At 32.4% G+C, this 12,422-nt stretch overlaps 1 protein-coding gene across 9 annotated transcripts in view; it reads right to left on the reverse strand.

The window, feature by feature from the left end:
* SGCZ (sarcoglycan zeta) overlaps window positions 1-12,422 on the reverse strand; it is a 329,077-nt gene that overhangs the window by 43,723 nt on the left and 272,932 nt on the right. For all 9 annotated transcript variants that reach the window (XR_011903416.1, XM_072335261.1, XM_072335266.1 and 6 more), the window contains one exon: window positions 9,129-9,216. Coding sequence is in view for 8 of the 9 variants with exons in the window: in XM_072335261.1 (XP_072191362.1) it covers window positions 9,129-9,216 (88 nt within the window). In the remaining variant the exon portion in view is untranslated. The remainder of the gene's footprint in view (window positions 1-9,128; window positions 9,217-12,422) is intronic.

Raw genomic sequence — 12,422 nt, forward strand, 5'->3', positions numbered from 1 at the left:
CATGAAAACAGATACTCAGTGCAGAGGATAATTATATTTTTCATTCAGTTCTATTGCAAATATGAATAGCAGAATAACAAAAATGAATGAGAACAACAAAGAGAGACATCACAATTTATTTCAGATTTCATGAAACAAAAGTGCCAAATGTCACTCACTGAAAGCAAAGCCTTTGTTCTGAACATAGTGTTTAAAAATGACAAACAGAATAAAGCATAACCAGCATAAGGAAAATTTCAAGATTTCGGGAAATAATTATTCTAACAATTTTCTCATTACTTCCTAATTAAATTTCAAATGTTCACCTGGATCAACTTAGCAGTACAAATGGATAAAATGCAGAAGACATCAGCAACAAGGAAAGAAAAGGTTATTATTTCAGTTTTATTAATCTGGATCCTCGGTTTACTTTCATTTTGTGGATTTTTATTTTTTTTTTCCCAGTTTAATATATAAAAGTACGTTATCAAAATATATAAGAAGAAATACTAAAAATGTGATAGCTAATTTGAGGTGAAGAACTGCAATAGAAGCCCTTAATCTGCAGAATCAGCCATTAAAAATAATCATTCTATTAAGAAATGCAGGTAGTCCAAAATACCACTGAAAGATTAATTCTAGTTTTTTATGCTTCTACTTTTTGTTGCAATCAGATATTAAACAGTTTATTACTTAGTATTACTTATTGCTGAAAGAGTGGTTAGTGTATTCAAGCCACTTGAGAGATTACTAAAAAAAATTAATATGGGTTAAGTCAATCTTTTTGATGTGGAACCAAATGTGACTGTTATTAAATGGTTTGGAAAAGTTAAACTGCCTACAGAGTAATCAATGCTATCAAAATGGAATTCTTTTTCATTACATTTTCATTTCCCAGCTGAAATAAGAGTAATCAGTTGCACATGCAGTGTATTACTGTGTTATCTTCCCAGTTGTAATGTACTTTGCTATGTTCCAAAAACACTTTACAAATCTATATATTTAATAAACTTCTGAATTTCTAACAGTAGTACCTACAATGAGAGAATCATCTCTCTGCATATAAAGAAAGCAAACATTCTGAAATTTTACAGCTTCAACCACACTATTTACTACGCTTATTCTCAGATTATCCAGATGACTGTATCTCCTTAAATAATGAATACATCAGTTCACAGAAACGTGGAAGAAAATCTAACTTTCATATTCTTTATGGAAATCATAGAATCACAAGGTTGGAAAGGACCTAAAAGATCATCTAGTCCAGCTGTCCACCCTTTGCCATACCTACAGAAAACCCCTAAACCATATCTCCTAGCTCCCTATCCAGACACTTCTTGAATGTGATTTCTATCAAACACTTGACCATCCCAAAAACTTTCCAGCTGCACTGAAGATAAATGGATTTCATACCAAAACATACAGTCTACTTCTCTATATATTTAATCTTGTTAAGGCAAAGCTACACCAGGTTCTCTTGTTTTGTGGCAATAATTTATTTACTTTTTGCTGTGTCAAGAATTATTTACTAGCTGTTTCAGTTCTATGAAGTTTAATTAAATAATTAAATAATTACAATTCTGCAAAATTTAATTCATTTAAAGTATATAGATGATTTATATTTCATACTCATCCATATACCGTATATACTGTTATAAACATATGCTTGTTGTGCAATAGTCGCTTACTTGAAACTATTATTAAACCAGATGCATTAAAAATGGTAACAAGTGAAAAACAATAAGCATTATCTATAATATGGGTAGAGAGTTACATTACTGTAACCAGGATTGAAACAAATGCAGATAAAATTCCAAGCAGAAACTGCGTGAACTGAACTGAAATTCATGTTTTTAGTTTTGCTTTTCAAAGTCAATATTATGATTAAAATGTAACTTTAAAGATGGAAGCACAAATCCTGGGTAGCAGATAATGGTTTCTTTCACTGTATGGAAATAACGTACAGTCATCACAGCTTGCTACCCAGTTCAGATTTTTCCAATCAGCAGAGCTGAATCTTTTCTCCATAAATTTTGTGGTTATATATATTCTGCTTGGTGATTCCCTGTATCATGTTTTCTGCTGCTTGCAACAATACAAAGTGATTTGGGTTGTTTTGTTGTATTTTGTTGTTGTTTGTTTTCCTGAGCTGTTTCCACAGCATTTATCTCCTTTTCAGTTTTCCATAAAATGATAAAACAAAACTAACAATACTTCTGGGATATGAGGTCTACACCAGAAGTAATGCCTTTAATTTTATTATATTGGCCCACAGCTTCAAAAGTAGATGTTGGTTCTTCCCTCCTCGTGATCTACGGACACATTAGTGTACTTAAATGACAAGTAGTATAAATGGAATTTACATGATGTAAAATATGGAGTAAAACAAACACCAAAAAAAAAAAAAAAAAAAAAAAAAAAAAAAACCAAACCCAACCCAGAAATGATCAAAGTAAAAGGTGATTAGCAGATTTCTCTTCTTAAAAGATAGGTGAATGTCAAAGTCAACACAACATCCTCTTCCCTAAAGGAAAACTGCTTTCTCCTTTCTAGAACCAAAATAGGTAGGAAGCTTTCAGTGTCTAACAGCTATAACTAGATGCCTTGATAACCCATGGGAGATAAGAGCAACAAAACAGATTCTCCAAAGAAATCATCTGTCCTACTGTTCACAAATGGAAGCTCATGAAGTTTTAAAACTATAAAGTTGGAATAACCTCTTTTAAGATAAACACAGTCCTTAGTTTTTACTTGTAAAATATGCTCGCTCTGTGTTATTTTGATCTGCAAGTGTTAGCAATTCAAGGAGAGATGACTACTATAATTTTTTTCAGATACATTCTTTTGTCATAGAAATCTTAAATGTCTATACTACATATGCATTTAAAAGTCCTTTCTGTGCCTATGATAAATTTTGCGAAGACACACTGTACATCTAGATATGTTACCAATGAAACATCTATTTTTGGCATAATACAGAATTGGAAATTCCACGGTATTCTAATAGGTATAAGCTAGGACTTTGTATCTCTGGGGTTTGTGATTTTCTGTGGACAATCAGACAAACATTTCCAATCTTTATGTTCTACTTACACAAATCTCTTTTGAAGACAGAAATTGATAGATGACTCAATAAAACACCTGCTAAAAATCTGAGCTGAACAGTGACTACAAGCCTTGAATGAAATTACTCCTCACCCATATTTTTGGCTTTTTGTTGCCAACTCAACATCTTTAACAACAGCAGCATGCTATTGACTTTCTTCTTTGAAATGTTCTCTGTAGCACTAAAGTAAAAAGGAACATCAGAAAGATCTCACATTTCTCTCTGTTCATTTATTTATTTATGTTTATCCACGTAAGTTAAAAAATGACTTCACATTTATATGTCCTTTTTTTTTATTCTTCACCTAAGTCATTCCTAGTTAGAATAATATATTCTTACTAATATTGATGAGCTGTTTGAACATGAGGGGAAGTTAAAAAAAAAGAAAAAAGAAAAAAAGGAATTAAAATAAAATCTTAATGTCCTGTCAGGGACTTGTTAAAGGGCCAGATGCTGTAGGTAATTTAATAACGCTTAGCACACAGCAGCCGTCTTGTGAATGTCAAGACAAATGCACATCACATGCAGATAAACAATATATTAGCAGTCAGTACAGCTAAGGACAAAGAATTAGTGCCATCTTTATGCAGATATATGCTGTATCCCTCAGAACCTAGATATCTACAAATAATGCCTATTATTTTTTTTCCTTTGGAGATTTTTCTTTCACAAAAGGAAATTACTTTATTCTGCTCTGAACTGGGTAGTAGTTGTGCTTTCGGTATTAGCCAGCAGTGCATCGGTAAGAACATGACAGATGGCAATGGATTAATATTTAAACACTAACACTCCCATACCACTATGCAACCCATTAATGACATCTTTCCACTTCTTCTACAATCAACCCAACCACTAATCAGAATTACCTGTCCACTATTCAGAATTTTATTTTTTTATTTTATTTTTTTATTTTTTTTTTTAAAGACTGAGAATGTAGGTATTTAAGAACAAAATCCAAATATCCTTTTTCCTTATTTTCATCTGGAAATAGTGGAAATATTCAGTCTTGCATTTAACATACAATAATGTAGAATAATGTAATGGTTTTGACTGGGATAGAATTAGTTTTCCTTTTAGATGTTCATATGATGCTCTGTTTAGGATTTTTATGAAAAAAGTGGTGATAGCACACACATTTTAAGTTGTTGCATGACAGTGCTGCACAGACCCAAGGACAACTGCAGAAGAAAAAGTAACAAACCTCCTTGCATATGACCTTAAGGCCGCCAAACCCTCAGAACTTATCCCAACTTTCAGAAGGCATCTTTTCCTCCATGTGTTTTAACCTTTTGTTATCAAATCTAGCTTACTGAAACAAAAACACACTGAAGTCGAGGCTTTTGGTGTTTCAAAAATAGAATATGCAAGTATCACAAATATTATATATATAATTATCAGACTGGTATGAAAATAACAATGCATGTTTTTGTTTGTCAGTTGCAGAAAGCAAAGGATGTCTTCACTTGATCAATACATATTCAGATACCTAATAACACAATCTGTACTTTGTACTAGGTAGAAATAGACTTACTGAGCTCTAACAAAGGCAAGGAAAAGAAGTTGGGTCAAAGGTCTAACATGGAAAAGTTTTAGTTTCTAAACTTTTAGGGTCTCAGAATTTTAACAGGAAAGCTATTATTTTTAAAATTTAAAGAAGACTGAATTGTGCTAGTACAGATAGTGGTAGTTCAAGTAATGGATCTTTAAAGCACAGTGAAGAACTTTGCTATTGCTGTTTAGAACCAATGAACATGTGCTCATTGTTTGCTTAAAAACTGATAATGTACCTAAATGACTAAAAGCATTCTAAAATACTATGTAAAATATCAAATAGATCCTGTTACTCAAAAGCAAACTGAAATACGAACTATATGTGATATCGTGCATTTAATACTTCTGTGACTTAATTACATAATGAAAGTTTTAAAAAGCTTTATTTTCCAATCAGTTAATGCAAAGGCTAGTCACAACAGCCTATGCTGAACATCAAATATACATGAAACAAACTTACAAATGAAACAGAATTAAAAACTAGAAGAGGTGTTATCAACTTTTTTTTTTTCTTTTTTTTTTTTTTTTCCCAACTAGCCCATTACCTATTACTACCTTTCAAAGCTGAAGCAAAACAAACAAGGTGGAAGGCTTTATATTACTGCCAGATGACTTTAATAGAGAAGTGCAGAAAAAAAATAATACAGATGAATTTCAATCAAATAACATGTTAAATTTTAAAAGGCTACTTTGGCAGACCAATAAATTGCTGGCAAAAGGGTAGAAGTTTTGACCAGTTTTTAGAGCTTCTTATTTTCCTAATCCCACACTTCAAGACAATTAGACGATGGTAACAGATTCCCATGATATCTCAGTTAAATTCATTAATAATATATCTAAACATATCTCATGAGAGCTGCTATTACAAAAGATTTCTCATAGCCCAGACAGTTTTTAAGGCTTTTCTAGAGATTAGACAGACAGAAACAGAGACAAGATCACAATGCCCAGTAATATTATGAGAAGGGATGAGACTCAGATTCCAGCTGGACATTTCAACTGTTATGAGCAGCATGGCTTGCTTTCTGACTGGCTCTTGGCTCTTCTCACATGCTTTGCCAGGAAGACACTTAAGGCCATATGCCTCTCAGGCATCACTCATCCTAACATCTATGGTAATATCCACATTTGAAAGAGATGCTTTTACTCCCACAGGAAGTACAAGGTAGCCATCCTGTACTATAAAACCACAAATTTACCCCAGTTTTAAAGCTCCAATATCCACATTTGAAAGAGATGCTTTTACCCCCACAGGAAGTACAAGGTAGCCATCCTGTACTATAAAACCACAAATTTACCCCAGTTTTAAAGCTCCAAAATTAACAGATGAGTTATACTTTCAACTTATGATAAGTTGCTTACATTCCTATACTTAGAATTATTGGAATTCAAATACTATATTTCCTATGCTGACCATAAACTTTCAGTATGAAACACAATAACAGTTATACATTCAAATTTAATAATGTTAGGCTGTATAAATTATCTAGCTATTCTCACAATCAACAGGTAGCTGGATGGTAAGACAAGGGAATTACTAGATAGCAAAGAATTATTTATCAGAAAATTAAATGCATAATTTAAAATTACTGAGCAATAGAAAGCTATGCAAATAATTTAGCACAGAAATTAGGAATTCTGTGTTTGTTTTCTTAGGGTAGAAAAGGAAGAAAGAATCAATGTACAAATAAGCGTACAAGCACTTACCAAAATGAGAAGAGCCTAACTAATGAGAAAATCTGTGAAAGGAAATTTTTAAGCTACTACATAGTATAAGTCTGTAGTTCAATATGAAATACTCCTGTTTGTACATCACTGCAAATGCTTGGCCACAAAGACATCCAGATATGGTAGAAGTGCTTTGTGTGCATTTCTGATTTACACCTTTTAAAGTGGGTTGAAGGACAATCATTATTTTTTTCCTGTCAATTTTAGTTGAAGAATACAAATTCAGAAAATTCTGAAAAAGAAAATGCTGAAAAAATTCTGAAAAATTCAATAGCAAACTTCGGGTGATATACCTCCTTAACAGCTATTCATAATCTGATTGCACCACTTCTTTATCATATTATCTTTTTAATGTAAATATAACACTAGTAGATTTTTTAATATATTGTACATATTTGAAGATTCACTTTTGTTTTAGGACTACATGTAGGCAAATTTCTCTTTTAGAGAAAGAAGAATAATGACAAAAGACAGCTACAAGAAAATGGACTGAGTTGTTTACAAAGGGATCATATGTACCGAAGTGTTTGCAAAAGGAACATCACAGTTATTTCAGTCACTTTGGAAGTGAAGGGGTAGTAGGATTTGCTACAAGGTAGAGCATAAGGAAAGCTGGGCACAGGTGATTGGCATATGTCATATAGATGAGGGACTATTTCCACTTCTACAAGGTTGCACACCTCTTGCTTTGGATGCACACTTACTTCTGCCCCAACAACCTACATAATCTTGATAGAACATGGCAATAGAAAAACATACAAAACCATGGCATCAAACAAGGAAATTTTCTAATGAAAAACAACAACAACAACAACAACAACAAAAATACTTGAATACACAAAAGAAATTTTATGGTAAATGGAAGAATCATCAAATCTGACTATTTATTTGAAAAGCTTACAAAATCAATATAACATCAAAAATTTTCTGTCTCTTCTCCCAAAAAAACAGAAGGTTTTTGAAGGAGACAGGAACAACACATGTTGAATGTTAGGTGCCCACTCATTTATATAAATTTCCAATAGCAGAATATTCAGGCTTTAACCGATTGTACTCTGGTAGGTATGTATGTCTAGACTAACAAATATTTCATTATATATTTCACAATATCTCTATATGTATTCAATATTGAGGAACTTGTACAAAAGAAAGAATGTTCATATAAGTAAGAATAAAGGCTATACAACCATTATGAGATAAAATAGAAAGATGAGGAATAAATTCAATACAATATTGTAATTTACATATTCCCCCTTTCCAGACACTACCATCTGCAAACCCATTAAGAAGCTTATAGGTGTTCACTGTAATGATTGTAATATAAGAACGTGTTTTCATCAAGCCTTTGTGATTTTATAATACTAGTTTATATTGTGACATCTTTAGATAAAATCCCTGTTCACTGTTAGATTCACTTAGCAAGAATAGTGCCAGTAATAAAGAGCATCTTACATATTTCAGTCAAAGTGAGTATCTGCCACAGGTAACTCTTCTTTTTAGCAATTAGATAAAGTAGAAGGTTTATTAATGCAGCCACCAGATGAAATGGAACTGTGTTCCATAAACACACTGGCAAGTACAATATGGCTAGAACAGGTGTTTCCTCATCTGTATCTGCTAGCTAGCCTGTTTACCTTTGTACACTCATTTGATGTGGTTATTCAGGAAAATCAGTGCAGATGGTGTCTTGCTCTACAAGGTATTTGCCAAAGGTTTTTTGCAATGAGGCTACAGTTTTCAGTTAATATGAAAGCTCAGTGTAGATCACAACTAGAGTTTAACTTAAAAACTTTACCAGTCAGCATACTCTCAACTTAGAAGGAAAAAGGGTGGATAAACAGAGCTTAACCAAGAAATAAAGTAGAAAAATGAAAAAGATTTGGATTCTAAGGGATATCTCCTCAAATTTATGCATACATTATTATGTTACATACACTTGTATACATTTCATCCTGTTCCCACTCAGTATGCATTGTTTTATGACTTTGTACTGGTATTCATAACAAGGAATGAATATATTCATTACTATGATTGCAATGAAATCATAATATATTACTTCAATAGTAATCATATTTATTAACAGTAAGTAGAATTGGTGACAAAAAAAATGTTCATAAATTGTTGAAAGTAATAAAGGCAGGGAATAAATGCATTTAAAGAAGAATCAAAACAAAGAATCTACAGGGAAAGAAATAGGTAGAGGATTTTTTATTTCTATTTCATTTGGAATGTTGATTGGGTAATATTTTATACTTCACAAAATATCAGAGACTGTTTGATGACAGGCAGTATGAACACTTTCCATTTAAATATTCTGGTGACTAGGAAAGCATTTTAGTTTCTGTTTTGTTTTTTCCATTCTGATACTTCAAATAATGTTCAATATATGCTGGTACGAATACACTGTAAGAATAACAGGAACAAACCAATTTCCACTGAAATAATGGGAAAATGACAGAACTTGCAAGAAAATGATGGTTATTTTCCCTTTGAAATTGTTGTTGAAACACGTTTTGCTGACTTTTTTGTTTTGTTACAGCTGTCTAAAACATAATCTTTTCTTATTAAGCTATGTTTTAACTATGTATGTCCATTCCTACTTTCTATGCCTTCAGCTAATATGCTGAATTATACTTTTATGATCCACAGTTTTTTGGAATATGGTGACAAGAGTATTTCTGATTCCAATATTTTATTCTCTGTATTAATTAAGCTATTCATAAATCTAAACTGATATACATAACAGTCAATAAAGAACACTCACCTACTGTCAGTTGTCCAGTTAACTGTCCAATGTGATTTCTCGCATTCACTGTTACATTTCTGTCAGACTGTAAGACCAGTGGGCTATCCTGGGAAACACGTATAAGACAATAAATGAGAGGAAAAAAAAATGAGGTAGAATTAAATAAGAACTAAACATGCATGTTGAGAGGGGATTTGTGTCAAACAATTGGTTTTTGTTTTTGTTTTTAATTCTAAATTGTGTTAAAATGAATAACAGTAATACTCTTTTTAAGCCAAAATCCAGAAAGCATAGAATCACTTGTTTAGAAATCAGAGTTGAACCTAATCTATACAAATCGGGCTTCAGTTCTTGAGGGTATGATAAAGCCAAAAATTCAGAAAACTTAACACAAACCTATTTTATTATCCTTTTCTGTATATTCATTATGAATACTTCTGAATACTTTTCTAGCTACCTCATCAACACTATTCTACATAATTCTATTAAGCTGTACACGTTGAAGAAATTGGATTGCATTTACCAAAATGCAGCCATGAATGCCTTTGAAGGTAACAAATATCATTACTGCCAAAAAGCAAAAAAAAGAGCACTATCAGGCAAGGTCATATAGCACATCATTTGTTATCTTACTATTTTTTTGAAGGCACTTTCACAGAACCATTCTGTGATACCTAGATTTTTTTTGCAGCTTTCATTTACATGTGTTTGCTCAGACATAATGCCGTAAAATTTTTTTCTTCAATTCTGATTTGTGGAACTTTTGCTTCAGCTCAATAAATAAATATACCAGTATAGTAGGGGGCCTAAACTTCTTCAGAATCCAAAAAAGCTGCAGCAAAATCTACTGAGCAGCTGATGTAAGAAAAGTATATCCAATACCAGCACACACCTCCCACAGACAGCTGAGTAAGTGCCTTAGATAGAAATGATGAAAGGCTAGGAAAATATTTTTGAGGATTATTACATAATCCTTCTGTTATTAGATTATTCCCTAGACATTCATTATTGGACATTCTTGTATTTAGCTAATCAGATTAAATTAACTTCTTTTTGTGAGGGTGTGTGACCATAAAAATGTTCTTCCTATTCTTGAAGGATTTTAAGAAGAGAAAGAAAGAAGTTAAGAAGCTATACAAACAGATTTATTTTAACAGGATGATGCATTCATTTTGCACTTAGATCTTCAACACCCTGTAATCCATTCCTTTTAATCCATGGCTATCCTCTACAAGTAACACTTTTCCCAGATGTTTTCACAATAATTATGAATCTTAACTGTTTCTCAGTGCCCTGGAAAGTCTGAAATTATTCTGAGATAATTTCTAAAAGCTCAGGTGTGCTTTTACTCTCACTGGACCCTGTGACCAATTTCATGCCCTCCTAATTATCTCTATGTCATGGAATCTGGCAGATGAAAGTCGCTATTTGACTTGTCCATATTTCCAGATAAAGCATTGTAATTATCAGTGAGACACTGTGTTCAGTGTGACTGGTTTGAGCTGTGAAAGTGATGCAGTCAAGGGAGCTTCTGGAAACAAAAGCAGCTGCTTAGAACCTGTTTCTCAACACTTGATTTGATTTCCACTTTCCTTATGGTCCTTTGAAGATCATTAGCTCAGGAAAATTCTACTCTGGGAAAGGAGGTTGTCTTGGCAGACAGTTGCATGGCCAGAGTATATTTTTAAGGAGTCCGTTTTCACTTTCCTATAGTCAGTAAAGGAGAAGAGGCTTTTCACTTCGAATAATCTAACTCTTAGCAAGAGAGGATGCACTCAAACCTATTTTTGCCTTCTTAGCTGAGGATTATGCAACTTTTAAATAAATTTCCAGTGTTCATGGTCTGATCTGAGTGTTTTTTTCACCTTATTAAAATACTTAAATAGATTTTCAAGCTAACCTTGCCTTGTAGGTTTCTTATGCTCATTCTCTAATCATAAATAAAGACCTTGGTTATCAAATTTTCAAACACGGGATAATGAAAGTTTAGGAGAACTGAGCTTTCTTTCTTCTACTTTCCTTCTCTTATTTAAAAGATAAGAAGAAGGATAGAGAAGCTAAGAACTTAAATCCATATTCCTTAGTTCCTAGATACCAAATATGCAGCTGCAAGCTTAAAGTCTGAATCAAATAAAACACATGGCAAACTCATATCAATTCAAGTCCAAAATTTTATCTACAGCATGTGCTGCACCTCTGTTTCCATAGGAAGTGCCTAAAAAACAGAGTTTCAAAGTGTTTTGAGGTAGACTACTCAGAGGAGATAGCTATTTAGAGAAAACTTTGTTAAAATCCCTGAAATTTTATATCTGCAAGATGACTATACAGTGAGATCAGTGTCAGTGGTATGAATTGAAATTAACAGATATCTGTAGCATTAACATGTTGGATAATTATATGTCTGATTCACTAAATCTGCCACTCTCTTAATGTGAACTTCAGCTTGCACATTAATGGACACAATGATACACAAAATGACCTACATTTAGGTATTGGTAGGGAGTAAGACATTTATCATAATTTTTTCTTCTGGAAATTGGAGATTTAAACTTTTGATTAATATATAAAGGCAATAAACAAATAAAGATAATTCAGCTCTTCAAATACTATGAATAAAGATTTGTTCTGAAGGCAGATAAGCCTAGGAAATTAGTTACTTTCTAGGGTAAAAAAGTGTTAGAACCGTATTGGTATATTAATAAACCATTTTTCATGTAGTTAATGAAAAAGATTCTAGATAATACATGGTAAAATGAACAAACAAACAAAATCACACATCAAGAGAGTGCTAAGATAGAATCATAGAATAGCTTCAGTTTAAAGATCATCTAGCTCTCCTTCCACTGCAAGGGACACCTCCCACTAGACCATCTTGCTCAAATTCCCATCCAATCTAGCTTTGATCACCTCCAAAGATGGGGCATCCATAGCTTCTCTGGCCAGCCTGTGGCATTCCCTCACCACCTTCTGAGTAAATAATTCCTTCTTAATGTCTTCTAATTTAAAACCATTTTCCTATATATTCAGTTTTAAGCAGAAACAACTACAACTAAGGAAATTATGGCTTCAATTTGTCGGTTTTATCCCTACAGTACTGACCTTCAGCATCACTTTTTATGTTTAAAAGCATCACTCAAGTATCATTAGTTCCCTTTTATCATTTTATAGAAAACTGGAAAGGAGATGAACTCTGGAAATCATTCAGTAATAATAATAGTAATAATAATAACAACAACAACAACAATAGTAATAATAATAATAATAATAATAATAATAATAATAATAATAATAATAATAATAATATTTCTTGGT

The sequence above is a fragment of the Excalfactoria chinensis genome, chromosome 4, assembly GCF_039878825.1.
Source record: "Excalfactoria chinensis isolate bCotChi1 chromosome 4, bCotChi1.hap2, whole genome shotgun sequence".
NCBI classification, from domain to species: Eukaryota; Metazoa; Chordata; class Aves; order Galliformes; family Phasianidae; genus Excalfactoria; species Excalfactoria chinensis.